Source organism: Podarcis erhardii, assembly GCF_964252035.2.
Source record: "Podarcis erhardii genome assembly, chromosome: 7".
NCBI classification, from domain to species: domain Eukaryota; kingdom Metazoa; phylum Chordata; class Lepidosauria; order Squamata; family Lacertidae; genus Podarcis; species Podarcis erhardii.
In genome coordinates this window covers 83,633,319-83,652,380 of record NC_138511.1, presented here as the reverse complement: position 1 = coordinate 83,652,380, position 19,062 = coordinate 83,633,319, and the positions used below count along the sequence as shown (strand labels likewise).

The 19,062-nt window shown below is 47.2% G+C and overlaps 1 protein-coding gene across 1 annotated transcript; it reads right to left on the bottom strand.

The window, feature by feature from the left end:
* Window positions 1–4,971: 4,971 nt before the first annotated feature.
* On the bottom strand, window positions 4,972–11,883 carry APOE (apolipoprotein E). The gene is made up of 4 exons (XM_081869609.1): window positions 11,806–11,883; window positions 11,379–11,445; window positions 9,226–9,376; window positions 4,972–6,006 (listed from the first exon to the last, which is right to left on the bottom strand). Exons 2-4 carry the CDS (start codon window positions 11,419–11,421, stop codon window positions 5,397–5,399), a joined length of 804 nt encoding a protein of 267 aa, XP_081725735.1. The 5' UTR covers window positions 11,422–11,445; window positions 11,806–11,883; the 3' UTR covers window positions 4,972–5,396.
* Between the last annotated feature and the right edge of the window lie 7,179 nt (window positions 11,884–19,062).

Here is a 19,062-nt window from a genome sequence, read left to right as displayed (position 1 = left end):
GCCCCCCTCCCCAGTTTAAATACAGTTCCCCAGATTTCGGAATGTTTGCAATTTTTTAAAAAATCACCAAGATTTTAGTGTACGGTTCTTCTATCATCCACATTCTCTGCAAGCAGCTTTGCCCGATACAATGGTTTCTTGTATGCTATTTTCAATAATAATAATGTGCATTTTTATGACAGCTTTGTGCCTCCCCAAATATGCATGCTTTTTTTGCATTATTTGGTTGGAGAACTACATTGCAAAATGTGGAGAAGTGCAGATTTCCAAGGATATTATTTATTTATTATTAAATTCCTGCGGGAATTTCTTTCTTTCTTTCTTTCTTTCTTTCTTTCTTTCTTTCTTTCTTTCTTTCTTTCTTTCTTTCTTTCTTTCTTTCTTTCTTCTACGAAAGAGAGAGAAAAAACCTTCCTCTATCCACTCGTTTTCTGTGCCATGCATGGTTTTCATAAACTTCTAGCATGTTGCCTCTGACCCGCCTTTTCCCTAAGCTAAAAATGCTGCCGCCTTTTCTCATGGGGAGTTGCTCAATCCCTTTGATCATTTTCTTGGACATAACAAAGCCAAACACATGTCACCAGCCAGGCCGGATTCCTCCCCAGCACCTCTCGAGGGCTGCAAATAATGGTTGTCACACATCATCTGGCCAATGAGCCGCATTTGTGTCTGGCCGGATATTCTCACATCATGCAGGCTGTATTTGTATTCTTCTATGTTCTCAGTCATACTTTGGCAGCTTCTTGCCCCAACTTGTTTCTCTCCTTTGGGCCAAGCTGCATGGGTAGCTTCCCTAAAAAGGACTTGTTTTTCCACCCCGTCCACAAAGAAATGTGCATTAAAAATAAAACACGGGTGCTTTCTAAATACTGTATTTTTCCGTCTATAAGATGCCCCCATGTATAAGACGCCCCCTATTTTGGGGGACTCTGGTTTAAGAAAATGAGGAGGGGGAAAGAGATGGCCTATAAGATACCCCCATGTATAAGACGCCCCAAAATTTTGGACATTGTTTTTTAGGGAAGGAATCTAGTCTTATACATGGAAAAATACGGTACTCTGGATACCACTGGCTGATCTGCTCCCCAAAGCAAGTTCTGCCTCTCGAAGGACATGTCTCTGCTTGACTTTGAAAGTCTTATTACCATCTCTTTGTATCATGTGTGTGCATATCAACCACTCTGAGACACACAGGGCGAAATCCCAATTTCTGGTACCTGTTCCTAGTAAACCATTGCCCCTTCTCTCTCTCTCTCTCGATGTGAATTTGAAAAGTTGCCATTGTTCAGGGTGTGCGCGTGCATGCATGCCTGCTGTTGTTGGCATTTGTCTGTCTCGAGAGACAATAGAGTGTGCCTCAGGGGGTGAAGTCAAACCGCTGTATTAGCAGCACCGAAGTGACTTCCCTGGGGCGAAATCCTGGGCAGTGTGGATGGAGGTCGGGGTCTGCCCAGACGGCAAGACTCCCCTCCCAGTCTCGCTGATGTGGTCTAAAGGAAAGCAGAGCAAGACGTTTGGCACCAGTTGGGCCGTAAGGAGGCGTACAAAGCACCATCCAGTCGTCTTAGGGACTGCACCCTAGGTATTTGTAGGGTTTCCTCCTAAGCCGTTTCTTCTCCCAAAGATGTTCTGCAAGGCAGCAGAGATTTAGGATCTGAGTTTTCCTTTTCCTACAAACCAGTAGACCTACAGCTTGCCTGGGTTCTTCAAGATGTGGATCCTTATATTACCCTACAGGTTGCTAAATTCCTAACAGCTGTCCTCTCGTACAAGAGACAGAATGGAATGTTAGCTGATTATTGATAGTTATAAGAATTTTCTATAACGTCATCAGATATTGATTTTAGTGTAGTGCATTTTTTTTTATTTTTATTTTAATTTTAATCTTAATTCTTAAATTTTTCTTATGAATGGCTAATATTTGCTCTTGTGAGTTGTGAACTGTGTTATACTACTTGTGGCTTGTACGAGTCCATTGTTTTACTTGATTTGTTTTGTTGTGTTGTGTTTCATGATGGGCGTAAAGCTGAATAAACATTTTGATTGATTGATCACCTTCTTAGGTGGACGAGCCCCATCTGCATCTGCCCCACACTTCCTTCTACAGCCTGTGCAGTAACTGCCTTCTTGACTGTTGGACCCACTCTTGGTATCATCTGCTCAATCCGCATCCAGGGAAGTCCCTGACTCACTGAGGGTTTGAGACCCATCAGCTACCCTCACCTGGTTTAACAGGAGGGTCAAATCCGTTCCTCGGTTGTAGCTGCTGTTGCCTGCTGACAGCTTCTAGGAGCCACAGGTGAGTGTTGAATGCAGGGTGCGGACCAAAGGGGGCAAACTACCCCAGAAGGAGCACGATGTGTCCCCCACCAGAGGTGCTAAAGGTAAAGGTAAAGGGACCCCTGACCATTAGGTCCAGTTGTGGCTGACTCTGGGGTTGCGGCGCTCATCTCGCTTTATTGGCTGAGGGAGCTGGCGTACAGCCAGCATGACTAAGCCGCTTCTGGCGAACTGGAGCAGCGCATGGAAACGCCGTTTACCTTCCCACTGGAGTGGTACCTATTTATCTACTTGCACTTTGGCATGCTTTCAAACTGCTAGGTTGGCAGGAGCAGGGACCGAGCAACGGGAGCTCACCCCGTCGAGGGGATTCGAACTGCCGACCTTCCGATCGGCAAGTCCTAGGCTCCGTGGTTTAACCCACAACGCCACCCGCGTCCCTACCAGAGGTGCTACCCCTCGCCTTAACACCCCATACACATAATATGTCATCACTCATAACCTCTGGTGCTGCAATGAGTGAAGGGGAGGACAATTCCCCAAGGTATCGTGGGGGCAGCCATCTTGGATTGCCACACTGTAAGTAGCCCCAAGGGATTACTGTACTATCCTTGTTGTGAACAACTAGTTCAAAGCCAAAGGGCAGCCAATGAACCAGAAATAAGAGAGTCCAATTGTTTTTACTCTGGGCCAGTTGCCAGAATTCATTGTGCAAGTGCCAGAAATTGGTAGGGTGACCATTATGTTTTTAATTGAAGCTGGGCTTTTCAAAAAGAAAAGAAATACATTAGACAACATCTCTGGTCAGCTGTGGAGTCTCAGACAGGTTGACCAACGTATGCAAAGATAGATGTGGAGGATACCTTCACAGTTGCACGTCACATGCTGTGCTGAGCTCAGACAGGCAGGCAGGTGGGTGAGGGCAGTGGCAGAGCAACTTGCCAACATGGCAGCTGTGGGGGTTGTTATCACACCTGCCTTCCCACACGACCTGAGTAGTGATCTGCCTTAGACTCTGCCCCATGGCTCCATCAGGCGATCAAAGTTGGCATCTTTACAGAAAGATATGGGCCATCACACAGGAACAAGGGGAGCTGCCTCATACCGAGCCAAACCATTGGTCCATCAAACTCCATGCAGTGGTACCTCGGGTTAAGAACTTAATTCATTCCAGAGGTCCATTCTTAACCTGAAACTGTTCTTAACCTGAAGCACCACTTTAGCTAATGGGGCCTCCCGCTGCTGCTGCTGCGCCGCCAGAGCACGATTTCTGTTCTCATCCTGAAGCAAAGTTCTTAACCTGAAGCACTATTTCTGGGTTAGCGGAGTCTGTAACCTGAAGCGTATGTAACCTGAAGCATATGTAACCTGAGGTACCACTGTACTATCTACATCATGGGTAGGCAACCTAAGGCCCGGGGGCCGTATGCGGCCCAATCGCCTTCTCAATCTGGCCTTTGGACGGTCCAGGAATCAGCGTGTTTTTACATGAGTAGAACGTGTGCTTTTATTTAAAATGCATCTTTGGATTATTTGTGGGGCATAGCCTATGCCGCATAGGAATTCGTTCATCCCCCCCCAAAAAAATATATAGTCCAGCCCACCACATGGTCTGAGGGATGGTGGACCGGCCCACGGCTGAAAAAGGTTGCTGACCCCTGGTCTACACTGACTGGCAGCAGCAGGCGGGAGTCTCTTCCAGCCCTATTTGAAGATACCAAGAATTAAAACTGGCACAATCTCCTTGCAAATCAGATCTATGCCCGTTCTCCAATTCAGATAGCCCCTTCTTCCAGGCCCAGAAAACAATAGACTTAACTTCTTCCTCTTTAAGCTCCATCCTAACTAATTCCATCAGAGCCTACAATCCAGTAAGTTCCCAAGTGCATCATTTTATAGCATTCATTTTTGCCTGGGCCTGTCTGTGGCAGGATGGGCAAAAAGAAAGAAACCACTTGAATATACCTGGCATAGCAGAAATCACCCTGAGTTTTTGCACCTGGGTGTTCAGAAACATCCTGCATTGCAGGGGGCTGGGCTAGATGGCTCTCAGAGCTCCCTTTATGATTTCATGCTCCCTACGGAGCTGCAAAGGTATGCTGCTGATTTGGGATAATCAATGCCAAACTGACAAACTGGAACGTGTCCAGAGGAGGGCAACCAAAATGGTCAAAGGCCTGGAAACGATGCCTTATGAGGAACGGCTAAGGGAGCTGGGCATGTTTAGCCTGGAGAAGAGGAGGTTAAGGGGTGATATGATAGCCATGTTCAAATATATAAAAGGATGTCACATAGAGGAGGGAGAAAGGTTGTTTTCTGCTGCTCCAGAGAAGCGGACACGGAGCAATGGTTCCAAACTACAAGAAAGAAGATTCCACCTAAACATTAGGAAGAACTTCCTGACAATAAGAGCTGTTCGACAGTGGAATTTGCTGCCAAGGAGTGTGGTGGAGTCTCCTTTGGAGGTCTTTAAGCAGAGGCTTGACAACCATATGTCAGGAGTGCTCTGATGGTGTTTCCTGCTTGGCAGGGGGTTGGACTCGATGGCCCTTGTGGTCTCTTCCAACTCTATGATTCTATGATGCCGTTTCATTTACTTTTTAATCTGTTCCTCATGCTCTGTGTGTATATTGGTTGCCGTGCAATGCAAAACGAGACATGAAACTCCATCACAAGAAAGGGAGACCCCTATATCCAAAGTACATTTTATTCAGTTAACAGGTCAAAATGGGAAAGAAAGAAAGAAAAAAAAAACACCAGGAAAGCCAAGAAATTGTGGTGAAAGGAATGACACAAGTGTCTTGGGTGTGAGGTGTTAAAACGGAGGAATAGAGCAGAGCGCCCTTTTCTTGTCAGTGGTTCGTAGGTGCAACAGCGGTTACTAATGGAGGACCTAGAAAGTGCTGGTCACCAGAGAAAAGTGTGTGGAATGTTAATTGGCCAAAATGGCAGCACTCTGGCCAAGTAGAGCTGGACAGGGAGGGGGACCTGCTGTGCGGTGTGAGGTTAGTATACAGCAAGGACCGTCAATGCCTGTCCAGCCAAAGAGAGCCATCTTGGTTCCCATAGAAACGGAGGTCAGCCATGTTGCTCTTCCTGGGAGCACAGGCCAGGCCTTAGGCCTGTGCCTGCACCTGCGCCTCCTTGACTTTCTCCACAAGGGCCTGGATCCGGGTGGTGAGGTCCTCCACCAAGGGGGCGAACCACTCGCGCACCTTTTCAGCCGTCTGGTCAAAGGAGTCCTTCAACTCCTGAGCTCGGCTGTTGAGTTGCTCGTGGACCATCTTCCCTTGCTCGCCCACGGCCTGCGCCAGGGCCTGGAAACGCTGCTGCCCCTTCTCGCGGATTTTGGAGAAATAGGGCTCCAGGCTCTGGCGCACGGCTTCCACCTTTTCGTCTGCGCTGGTCTGCACCTCCGCCCTGTAGGCTTCGAACTTCCTCTGCAGGTCGTCGACGTCCTTCGTGAGGCGCTTCTTCATCTTGCGCATGTAGAGGTTGAACTGGGACCGCAGCACCTCCATGTTGTGGTTGAGCATCAGGCGTGCGTCATTGGTGTACTGGACCACCTTGCCCTTGGTCTCCTCCATGTCGGTCCGCAGCTTCTCGGACAAGGCCGACATTTCGGTCGTCAGGCGCTGCTGCACATCCTGGGCGTAGGGGCCTATCTTGGAGCGCAGGTTCTCTGTGTAGAGGTCCAGCTCCGCCATGGTGTCTGTGATAAAGCCGCTGTGGAGAAGGAGGAGGTAGCAGGGAAGGGTCAGAATCGTGTCACCCTGGTCATTCTCTAGCATTCTCTGCCGCCATAATTCTCGTAAGGCATCAGATCTCTCCAGACGGAGAGGCCATACAGACAACCAATCTATCCTGAGGTGAGCTTGCCCAACTTGGAGGAACATGGGTGCTTGTACCACCCTGCTAAGTGGCAAGGAGAATTTGGCAACCCTGGCGCCACGAAGGTGACTTGGAAATTACCAACTAATCCAGAACACGGCTGCCGGACTAATGACTGGGAGTGGCAGCCGGGAATGTATAACACCAGTCTTTAGAGGATTTACATCGTCTCCCAGTATGTTTCCAAGCTCAATTCAAAGTGCTGGTGCTGACCTTTAAAGCCCTAAACAGCCTTGTTGACCTTATATACCTGAAGGAGTGTCTCCACCCCCATCGTTCTGCCCAGACACTGAGGTCCAGTGCCGAGGGCCTTCTGGCAGTTCCCTCACTGCAAGAAGCCAAGTTACAGGGAACCAGGCAGAGGGCCTTCTTGGTGGTGGCACCCGCCCTGTGGAACGCCCTCCCATCAGATGTCAAGGAAGTAAACAACTACCTGATTTTTAGAAGACATCTGAAGGCAGCCCTGCTTAGGGAAGTTTTTAATGTTTGATGTTTTATTGTGTTTTAAATATTCTGTTGGGAGCCGCCCAGAACGGCTGGGGAAACCCAGTCAGGTGGACGGTATTTAAATAAGGAATTATTATTATTATTATGGTTGCATTGAAGTCACAGTCATAGCATTTTTACAAACTACAGTTCCCAGGATTCTCTGTGACTGTTAAAGTGCTATAAGAGAGCCTTAAATAGAAGGCATAGATGGGGCTCCAAGTCAGATTTGACTTACATGTGAGATAAAATGGTCGTCTGTCACCAGACTCTGTTTGAGCCATGAACAAAAAACTGTCAACCACTCAGCCAGTCTGAGCTTCAGCCCCTGCGACTGCCAACCAAGTGTTTGTGGTTGGAAAATCTAGCTATTAGAGCTTCCAGGAAACAACAAAGCAACACATTTAAATCATCAGCCATTTGCTTCCCCCTTTAATGTCTCCCGCTTCCTCTATCCTCAGGGCAGGATTCAGACCTTTGGAGACCCTAAGCGCTTAAAAGATTTCGGTATCCCTGTAGATATCTAATTCAAAATATCAGCAGTAATAAAGTGTGAAATAAAACTTTATTTTTTTGAAATGAAACAAAACCTACAGTAAGATGGAAAATTATGTTTATTTTCCTATATTCGTATATGAATAATGTTTCTTTTGTTCAGCTACACCGTATGGTCTATATCAGGGGTGGCCAACTCCTCAAGAGACTGCGATCTACTTTCAGAATTAAAAACTGGCAGTGATCTAACACACACACACACCTGTTTTTCGGGGGTTCAGCTCAAAGTGGTTGAGCTTTAAGGAGGAGAAAACCCCGTTTCTTAGGAGTTAAAAAAAGCTGTTTTGGGGGGGACTTCTGTTTTTGGGGTGGCTAAAGGCACGGGACAAAGGTCACTCACAAAAAGATCGCTACGGATGAAAACAGCGGCACAGAGAAAGCTCCATCTTCCCTTCCAGAGATCAAACAACAATGGACGGTGGGACGAGGGGGTGGAGCAGGAGTCAGTTTTTGTGGACATCCCTGGTCTATATGGTAAATCTGGCAAAGGGAAATTTCTGTGGTGCCTGCCCCTTCCCTTGATGTCCTAAGGATGTACTTATTTTGCTTAATGGTTAATCCAGCCCTGTCTATCCTGGCTACACTCTCTCACATCTGCTTGTGACTTACATCTTCCACAGTCAGCACTGCAGAGAAAGTGGACATGTTCTGGGATTTATGCTTACTCAGATAAAAGCTCACCAAATTAAGCTGACTAACGCTGGGTACATACTCTTGTTTACTCTGCATCCAGTGTGACCCCAGTGCTGGTTTAAAAAGCAGTGTTTACATGATGATTGTCCACAATCCATATCTATCCTGTTGTTTCTTACGGAATACTGTGTCTTGGTGCATTTCCCCCCTGCAAACCAGCACAATTCAGAGTATTGGTGCTGACCTTTAAAGCCCTAAACAGCCTCAGCCCAGTATACCTGAAGGAGCGTCTCCAACCCCCATCGTTCTCACTGAGGTCCAGCTCCAAGGGCCTTCTGGAGGTTCCCTCACTGAGAGAAGCAAAGTTACAGGGAACCAGGCAGAGGGCCTTCTCAGTAGTGGCACCCGCCCTGTGGAACGGCCTCCCACCAGATGTCAAAGAAACAACCACTATCCAACGTTTAGAAGACATCTGAAGGCATCCCTTTTAGGGAAGTTTTTAATGACTGATGTTTTAATGTATTTTTAATCTTTTGTTGGAAGCCGCCCAGAGTGGCTGGGAAAACATATGGACGGGGTATAAATAATAAATTATTATTATTATGGAGGAAAAGAACATCCAATTGTGTTTCAAGCTGGCAATGTGTGCACAGCCTAAATCATCCTTCAGCAGGAGCCTGGAGGTAATGAGGAACCACTCTGGAAGATATCGTGGCCATTTCAGGGCGTGAACCAATCTGACAACGCCAGTCTCTAATGCCAGGCCCCAGTAAATTTCAAAGCTCTGTTGGTTCCAGAACAAATGAGGGGTGCAAGAACTGAAGCAACATTTTGCAAAGGACCTGACAAATTTGAAAATTCTAAGGGCTGATGTCCAAACAAACAAAAACAGAAGATTCTAAAATCCAGGGTTTTTTTAACTTCAGAAATTGTACAATTCCGATCGGGATTCCTGCCATGTAAGTGTGATTTGGTCTGTGTACATACTATACCTTTAAAGCACGTTCAAAATGCATTCTTTCCCTCAGAGAATTATGGGAACAGTAGTTTACCCCTCACAGAGTTACAGTTCCCAAGAGCACTTATCAAACTACAATGCCCGGAATTCTTGGGGGGGGGGTGAGGAAACATGCTTTGAATGTGCTGTAAAGGTACACAGCTTCATTTCCACCCCACTCCCCAAAATATGTTTCAGTTCTAATCATCAGATATCACCCATCTTAAGATCTATGTCATTCTATGAGATTTAAGAGCAATGTGAGCTTGGACTTTTTGGAGTATGCACTTGGGCTGTGAAAACTCCAGTTGAGCACGTGTCATTAAAAAACCCCCACCTATTACGCCTGTACCCACTTAAAAGGAAGAAGCAAAATCACTCACTCCAGTTCCTTGCTGAGCTGCGAACTCTTGATTTGAGCAGTGGCATCATCAGCCGCATCCCCAATCCTGGTCACTACATCCCTGAAGACATCCACCGTCTCCTCCCATTTGGATTTTGTCCCTTCTTCGGGGACAGGGTTGGCCCAGGAGCCTGCGTGGATTAGGGAAAGGAGGAAAACATTCAAGGAAATGAAACTCACGTCCACCCAAACTGAATGAGGGATGCCTGTCGATATGGGGCATCCCACCAGGTCGCAAGCCACTTACAAAGTGAGGCCCTTGAAATCAGCGAAGCCACACTCCTGCGAGTGAGGGCAAGGAGGCAAAACATGAAGGGATTTATGCAGCGTAGTCTTGCTCAGAGGAGACCCACTTAAAAACAATAGGCATGTGTCCATTGATTTCAATGGGCCTCCTCTGAATATAGCTTTGTTGGAGACACACCCCCAATTAAAAATGTACTTCCTGTTGCAGGGGGAAGTGCCGCCATCTTGTCACCTCTTCCCATCGCTAGCTAGTGTCTTGGCGACTGGAATGGGGTGGAAGGGCTTGAGCGTGTAGTTTGTGACTGTCCAGTGCTTTGGTTTTCAAAATGCTGGTCATTTCGCAAGCCCAGATGGAAGTGCCATTACACCTCCTTCCCTTGTGTCATCAATCGATGGCACAAACGTCCTTACTTAATCCCAGCGGCTCTTAGGGCCGATGTTACTTTCACAACTCAGCATTCCTAGATAGGGTAACCCATTGATGGGGCCAAAGGTTGCGGTTGTTAAACACAAGTCCTAAACTAACCTTGATGAGGCACCTGCATGCCAGAATAGGCAAATAGCGACCTACATCAGCCTAGGGTGGTCAGTCCAGACCCCCACAGAGCCTTCCCTTCTGGGGAGCCAAGCCCACCCCAACCTTTCCCCTTAGGATGCATTTTCTTCCCATTTGTTTGCAGGTTTATCATCCCCTGCCCTCTGAAAACTACCTTCTTTATCCTCAAAACAATCCTGCAAGGTAGGCGAGGCTGGCTGACTCAAGAGTCAACCCTGTCCGAGCAGGAATTTAAACCTGGCTCTTCCCCCCAATCCTAGTCTCATGCTCCAACCACTACACCACGCTGCCAAGCAATGAGAGGGGGCAAAGGACTCTACAGCTCTCTCCTTCCACAATCAGCAATGGGTCACTTCCCTTATTACATACTACATATTACACAGTTGCACAAGTGAAGCACTCTGTGCCCCTGAGAGATGCTACCAGCCAGGGCGGGATTTTGATGAGGCCCTCAGCTACTGAAGGTAATGGGGCCCTTTATATGTCCAGCTGTCCTTTGTCAACAACAAATGGTCACTGTTTTTCGTGTTGAATATATGCTATATGGTAATTTATGGACCCAGCAGGTATCTAAAGCCATTTGCACATGCAGAATGTAGGCACCCTATATATAGAAATGAGCAAACCAGTGATATTTTAGGGAGCAGGCTAGCAGGTGGGGCCCATGACTGACATCCTAGGAGCCTACACAACACAAAACACTGTTGCTGTATGTAGGTTTTATTTTATTTGTTTTTTTATCATATATTTTAGAAATGTACATCAAGGGTTTTTTTCCTTTAAATTTTTTTGGGGAACTGTAGCTTGTTTAGCTTATACGTAAATCCGGCACTGCTACCAGCCAGTGCAGACAGCCCTGAGCTAGATGGACAAGTGTCCAATTTTTTTTATAAAGCAGCATCAATTGCACAGTGAGCAGGACAGAGTTTTAAAGCCCATGTGGCCAACATCCCCATAATTTAAAAGCACAAAAGTCAAGCTAGCTCGGATTTCTGGCCGCTCCCCACAACGCAACCCTGATGTTCTGATGTGTCTAGTCTACCTTCATCCCTCTTTCCCTCTTTACATTAGCTCACGCCACACACAACTTGTGGAGAAGCGATATTCTCCCAACAAACCATGGCATAAGACTAAGAGCTGCTCTGATCTGCTTCACCAAGGTATACTGCCACCATTTGTGGAAGTTCTACACCCACGGAGTATAGAAGTCTGTGCCGCATTTGAACTAGCCTTTAAGGAGCATTGGGACAGAGGGGACGAAGGGTGCTTAGCTCATTCTGTGCATCCGATTTTATTCAAGACAAACCACGTCTTCCAATTCCATCACTCACCTCCCAGCAGGACCGCTGTGAAAAACAGGGCAAGGAATTTCATGATCACCGACTTTTCTGGACCCTTCTGAGAAACGGAGACATTAAAAAAAGGGACAAAATTAGGTAATGGAGTGACTCGAGGGTGGGTGTGGGTATTTTCCTCCACCAGCAGGAATCTTTAAGAGAGACACACACAGGATTAATCGCAGCCCAGCCAACGATGAGACTGTATCTGCTCAGTCCCAAATGCCATACCATTAAAAAACCACAAAAAACAACCCTACCTTAACAGATTTTTCTCCAAATGTCCTTAAATTGAAAACAGCTCTTTCCCCTTGGTCTCTTGGTCCCAGTCCACAATGCACACCAGAACCCACAAACTCCACACACCTTCAAAACAAGACAAGATTGTGCAAAGTTGCCAGTTATTCTGCTTTGCTCTCACCTTCCTTTACCTTCTCCTCCTCTGGAGTCTGGAAAGTGTTCAGCCAGACCTTCTGTGCAGACTTAAATACCCAGCTCAGCTGGTAGGAAAGGGGGGGGGAGGGAGGTGGGACTGGCAGAGTCAGCAGCAGCAGTAGTCACAAAATTTTGCCAAAGTGGCATGGAGGACAAAGTTTAACACCCCCACAGACACTTTGCACACACACACTGCTAGGGAAAGTCTTAACCCTGAACTCACCAGAGAGAGAGAGAGAGAGAGAGGAAAACAAAATAGTTAAAGCAATGTTTTTTTATTGCATCAAGTATATGGACTTTTGACTGACACAAGTCTCCCCGTCAGGCAGAATAGAAGTTGTTAAATAATTATTTTTCCTCTCTGCCTGGAGAACGTGGAGAGGGGCTCTCACACATTTCCCATGGCCATCTTTCTCCCTTTTTTTGCAGCTGGTACCTCGGGTTACATATGCTTCAGGTTAAAGACTCCACTAACCCAGAAATAGTACCTCAGGTTAAGAACTTTGCTTCAGGATGAGAACAGAAATCGTGCTCCGGTGGTGCGGCAGCAGCAGGAGGCCCCATTAGCTAAAGTGGTGCTTCAGGTTAAGAACAGTTTCAGGTTAAGAACGGACCTCCGGAATGAATTAAGTACTTAACCTGAGGTACAACTGTATTTGCACAAGCTTCACTAAAAATTGTTTTCTTGCACGAAATGAATTGTGTTCTTGGGTGGTGGGGAAAAGATGGCATTGATTAAAATGTGTTTATGCTACAGTGAGGCCCAAAATGGGCAATCGAAGTCAGACTGAGTTAACATAAAACAGTGGGACAGAGTTTGGGAAAGGGTGATTCAGAGGGGAGAAGCAGCAGCGGGAGGCCACACATAGCTCTTATCCACCGATTTCTTCTCCCTTAACGCTTCTGTTCCCAGTGGTGACAAACTCATATTGGAGTACCCCAGCAGAGGTAACAGGGAAGAAGATGGGGAAGACATTTGCCCCATCTCTCCTCCAAACTATATCCTCCCCTCTACTGCCATTCAACTGTTTTGCTGTTGAGACTTATCAGTTCAAGTCTGTTGCTGAATGTGTAGCTTATGAGGGTCTGAAAACAAATGTACAGTGGTACCTCGGGTTAAGTGCTGTGTTTTTCGCTCTATAAGACGCACCAGACCACAAGATGCACCTAGTTTTTGGAGGAGGAAAACAAGAAAAAATATATTCTGAATCTCAGAAGCCAGAACAGCAAGAGGGATCGCTGCGCAGTGAAAGCAGCGATCCCTCTTGCTGTTCTGGCTTCTGGGATAGCTGCGCAGCCTGCTTTCGCTCCATAAGACGCACACACATTTCCCCTTACTTTTTAGGAGGGAAAAAGTGAGTCTTATAGAGCAAAAAATACGGTACTTAATTCGTTCCGGAGGTCCGTTCTTAACCTGAAACTGTTCTTAACCTGAGGTACCACTTTAGCTAATGGGGCCTCCCGCTGCTGCCGCACCGCCGGAGCACGATTTCTGTTCTCATCCTGAAGCAAAGTTCTTAACCCGAAGCACTATTTCTGGGTTAGCGGAGTCTGTAACCTGAAGCGTATGTAACCCGAGGTACCACTGTACACATTTCTACCACTTTTTCAGGCACGCACAAGTGAATCCTGACAGTAGAAGACACAGTCAACTGTACACGGTGATTTTGTGAGTTTTAGGACCCTAGAAAAAATCATCTGGGATTGTTTACACCCCTACGTGACAGGTCGCAATTGCCAGATCTGTCAATAGACAGACACCTCAAGTTATACCAAGGGATATCAAATCAACTCATAGGAACAGAATAAGCTGCCTCATGCTGTGTTAGACCCTTGGTCCAGCTAGCTCAGTAATGGCAACGGCTGCTGAAGATTTCAGGCAGAGGTCGCTTTCAGCTGTACCTGTAGATGCCAGGTGTTGAACTTCAGAACTCCGGCATGCGATGCAGGTACTCTCCAATGTTTGTCTACTCAGGCGTAAGTCTCATTGAGTTCAATGGGGCTTACTCCCAGAATTGCGCATAGGGTTATAAACCAAAGTGGTTTATCCATGTCATTTATTGAGGCATGTTTGGGGTGCAAACCCCCCAAACTACCTAATTCATATTAGTGGACAGCAAGAATGATATTTCATGTTATGGGAAAGGAACTAAGAGGTGTTTGTTGCTCTGTTTTAATCCCATATGAAACAGGAAAGGGTATGTTATTGCACACCTGACTAAACTAGAAAAGGGTTGAAATTTATCAATTAAATATGCCACTTCAACAGGCATCGCTCCCACCAAGGCATACTGGGAACTGTTGATTGTTAAAGGTGCTGAGAGCTGGTAAAGGTAAAGGGACCCCTGACCGTTAGGTCCAGTTGTGGCCGACTCTGAGGTTGCGGCACTCATCTCGCATTACTGGCTGAGAGAGCCGGCGTACAGATTCCAGGTCATGTGGCCAGCATGACTAAGCCGCTTCTGGCGAACCAGAGCAGCGCACGGAAATGCTGTTGACCTTCCCGCCGGAGTGGTACCTATTTATCTACTTGCACTTTGACGTGCTTTTGAACTGCTAGGTTGGCAGGAGCAGGGACCAAGCAACGGAAGCTCACCCCGTCGTGAGGATTCGAACCGCCAACCTTCTGATCAGCAAATCCTAGGCTCTGTGGTTTAACCCACAGTGCCACCCACATCCCAAAGACATGTTATGGCCCCCCAAAGCTGTACCTGTAGCAAGCCAGCTCTTAAAGCAGGCTTCCCCGACCTGTTTCTTCTCCAGATGTTTCCGCCTGCCACTCACACAGGCCTGGTGGGAATCAGAGCCCAAAACATCTGGAGAAGAAGCAGGTTGAGGCAGGCTGTCCTAAAGGCATGCAGGGATCTCTGTCGGGAAGAAAATACTAGCTGCAGGCAGTTTCCACCACGTGGTGACGAAGCCCCAGCTGTTTGCTTATCTGCTAGAAAAATAAACCCCCAAGATGTTTTCTGCGTGTCTCCATGAACCTCAGATACGGTCATCCTGACCTCTGGTCTCAGCAGCGCTTAGGAGGGTTACTTTAGGTCAGACTTTGAAATGAGAAGCACGCTTTGCATTGCAGCCCGAAAGGGTAGCTGTGTGCTAGTTCCTTTTCTGAGCGGACGTTCCCAGGACCCCATTCTTTTATTCTGAATTAATTGCCGCCAAATTGTGGGATTAGAAGGGGCTTCCAATGAGCTGCCTAGCCCTGGGGTTGCCAGCTTTTCAAACCAGCCCTGCACCTGTGTCTTTTGATAAAAAGACGCCTGCTTCTTGGGAGAAAAGCAATGACAAACCTAGACAGCATCTTAAAAAGCAGAGACATCACCTTGCCAACAAAGGTCCGTATAGTTAAAGCTATGGTTTTCCCAGTAGTGATGTATGGAAGTGAGAGCTGGACCATAAAGAAGGCTGATCGCCAAAGAATTGATGCTTTTGAATTAGGGTGCTGGAGGAGACTCTTGAGAGTCCCAAGGACTGCAAGAAGATCAGACCTCTCTATTCTGAAGGAAATCAGCCCTGAGTGCTCACTGGAAGGACAGATCGTGAAGCTGAGGCTCCAATACTTTGGCCACCTCATGAGAAGAGAAGACTCCCTGGAAAAGACCCTGATGTTGGGAAAGATGGAGGGCACAAGGAGAAGGGGACGACAGAGGACGAGATGGTTGGACAGTGTTCTCGGAGCTACCAGCATGAGTTTGACCAAACTGCGGGAGGCAGTGGAAGACAGAAGTGCCTGGCGTGCTCTGGTCCAGGGGGTCACGAAGAATCGGACACGACTAAATGAACAAGCAACAACAATGCAGATAAACCAAGTGGCCGAAGCTTTTCCTGAAGACCTATAGAGGAAGAACTTCACCTTATTTTTGACATTTCACCAATAGCAACAACAGGATGGGTGTGGGAGAGCAGTTGGTAAACAGTAGCCAGGGTTGCCAACTTTTCAGCCAGCCACTGCAGCTGTGCCTTTAACAGCAGCCTGTTCTGAGCTACTTAGCAGATGACAGTGTTTTACCTCCAAGCCGTGGAGGTAAAAACCACCCAGAGCTGCAGAAGAGCAGAGAGTGCTGTTCTGGTCAATTGGCAACATGGTACTAACCAGTAACTATATTAATAAGTCTTGCAAACACAGCCAATTAAGCTCAAGGCCCAATTGTTACAAGAAACAGTGGTGTGGTGTGGGGAGGAATATTGTTTTGTAGGCCCAGCTGAAGACTTTGGCTTCCAGAAGCAAGCGGCTTCTTTAAGAGCTGCAATACAGGCAGGCGTCCCAACAGGAGATTTCCTCCCCATCGCCATATCTCCAGACTGGGGGGAAAGTCACCCATTGGATTTTTTTACCTGTTGTGATTAAAGCAAGAAAGGGTTCTGCTGGGAAAATAAAACTCCCATTGTGCCTCAGCTTAATTCCTAGCTAGAAGCTCGAGAAAGGCACTTGTGTGTGTGTGCTTGTGCTTAGAAGGGTGTGTGAAATGGCGCTGATGTTAAAAAACAACAACACTGTTTCATAGAACTTCCTACCCAGGTGTTTTTAGACACCGAGGTGTTTTTAGAGCACCTCAAAGGCCCTGCTTGTAGTATTCATCACAGCACCTCAGCCAAGCCTACAACCCAAAATACAGTCTGTGGTGGAGGAATTCCACCTCTCATGTTGACTTCCTTCCTTAAAAACTGGACAGGCTGTGTAGTTTGAGCTATCCGGGGTGGGAGGAAATTTGGGGGCTTGGAGTCCTGTTCCCCACACACCACAGGAGATTCACAGTAAAAAAGGCTTCAGTGGTAGACTTGGCAATTAAACTCCTGCGGTTCAGGAGAAGCAGTAAGGCCAAACAAGGACAGCAGCGACTGCGAGGCGATAAAGGCCACATTCACATAATGTATTTAAAGATTTCTGGGAGCATCACAAGGATGCTGAGAGTTGTTAGGAGACACCTATCCCCGCCCCTCCCAGAGCTACAATTCCCAGACTTCCCTGGGGAGAAGGATTTAATGCCAAACCACTCTGGGAATTGTAGCTCTGGGAGGGGGAGCCAGCATTTCCTTGTGACTTCCGGCACCCTCAACAAACTGCAGGTCCCAGAATTCTTGGGAGGAAGCCATGGCCCATGACCATTTAAAATTGCCTTGTGTTTTAAACATATGGTATGCATGTGGCCAACGTCAGTGGGTGGTGAGGGGGAAGTAGTAGACCCTCCAACACCAGAAAGGGTGTTCTTTATTTATTATTATTTTAATGTATTTTTAAATTTTGTTGGAAGTGGCCCAGAGTGGCTGGGGAGACCCAGCCGGATGGGAGGGGTACAAATAAATTATTATTATTATTATTATTATTATTATTATTATTATTATTATTATTAAATTTGCAATCCTCTTTATCTCACCCAGAGCAACCCAAAGCAACTTACAACCAAAATGTTACCCTGAGCCCAATACATTTGACTCCTGAAGAGGCACACCCCTGTGATGCCGTCCCCTTGCTGGTGGTTGTTATTCCATTTGCTGCCTTTCAATGGTGCCCCGAATTTGCTGTCTGAAACAGCAGCCTCGCTTTACCTCAGATCCATCCATGCAACTCTGTGACCCGCCAAGCTGAATGGATTGTGGGCTCCGTTTGTCTTGGTGGGTCACGCAGGTTGTATGTTTGCTCTACTGCTGAGGCAGCAAGAAGCCTGTTAGCACTTGTCTAGAAAACAGCTGTCGGCACAAGGCAGAACCTCAGACTGTCACTGGTTGGGTGTGTCTGCAAGAGTTTGTGCCTTCCATGTGCTCATTTTGTTAGGCCTTGATTTCTTGTTCAGTTCAGCATGTGCCTGGCAGGGTGAATTAGCCTCTTTGGCTCACAACCCTGCTAACCCTTCTCTCTCGAAGCACCCTTATGAAATCCCTCCTGTCAACAGAGTCACAAGAAGAGAAGTCTCCTCCGTCCCAGTGAGCCAGACGTTTGTGACAGGACACCCACCATTTCCTGGTTCCTGCATCCTAGTAGCAAAGAATGACGTTTTTCCCAGTAAAACCCCACCTCACTTCTGAAAGTTCTGTCTAGAGTTGTGCACAAATGGCCTCTCAAAATTCTGTGCTCTTATTTGTGGGCAGAGAAACCATGGGGAGAAACATTCACAGCCAGCCCTACCGTTGGGCAGATTGAGTTGGCTGCCTCAGGTGGCAAAATGCAGAGGGTTGGGAGCAGTGGCCAGATGATAGTGGACTGCATCATGTGGTCTGCAGCCTCCTAAGCTCAGGTGCTCTGGAAGGCACTGCCCTGTTGAGAACGGCGAAACAAGATTCAGGGCAATGTCTGGACACTGCTGCATTGAATGAAAGACTTCAGTGGGCCAGATACTATCTTGTTGTTGTTTAGTCTTTTAGTTGTGTCCGACTCTTTGTGACCCCATGGACCAGAGCACGCCAGGCACTCCTGTCTTCCACTGCCTCCCGCAGTTTGGTCAAACTCATGTTAGCAGCTTCAAGAACACTGTCCCACCATCTCGTCCTCTGTCGTCCCCTTCTCCTTGTGCCCTCCATCTTTCCCAACATCAGGGTCTTTTCCAGGGAGTCTTCTCTTCTCATGAGATGTCCAAAGTATTGGAGCCTCAGCTTCACGATCTTGCTTTTCACCCAAAGCAGCCAAGGCTACATTTGCACCATATATCTAAAGATCTCTTATACAAGTTTATGTCTCATGGCTCCCCCCAAAGCATACTGGGAACTGTAGTTTGTTAAGGGTACTGAGAGTTGTTAGGCGATCCCTATCCTCGCCCAAGAGCTACAATTCCCAAAGCGGCTTAACAAGCAATCCATCTTCCCAGAGAACTCTGGGAATGGCAGCTCTGGGAGCAGAATAGCAGTCGTCGCGCTGTGGGTTCGAAAGCACGTCAAAGTGCAAGTAGATAAATAGGTACCACTCCGGTGGGAAGGTAAATGGCATTTCCGTGCGCTGCTCTGGTTCGCCAGAAGCGGCTTAGTCATGCTGGCCACATGACCCGGAAGCTGTATGCCGCCTCCCTCGGCCAATAAAGCGAGATGAGCGCCGCAACCCCAGAGTCAGCCACGACTGGACCTAATGGTCAGGGGTCCCTTTACTTTTACCTTTAACATGGCTTTGTATTACACTCTATTGTTCACAGTATCATAGAATTGTAGAGTTGGAAGGGACCTCCAGGGGCCATTAAGTCCAACCCCCTGCAATGCAGGAATCTCAACTAAACCATCCATGACAGATGGTCATCTAACCTCTGCTTAAAAA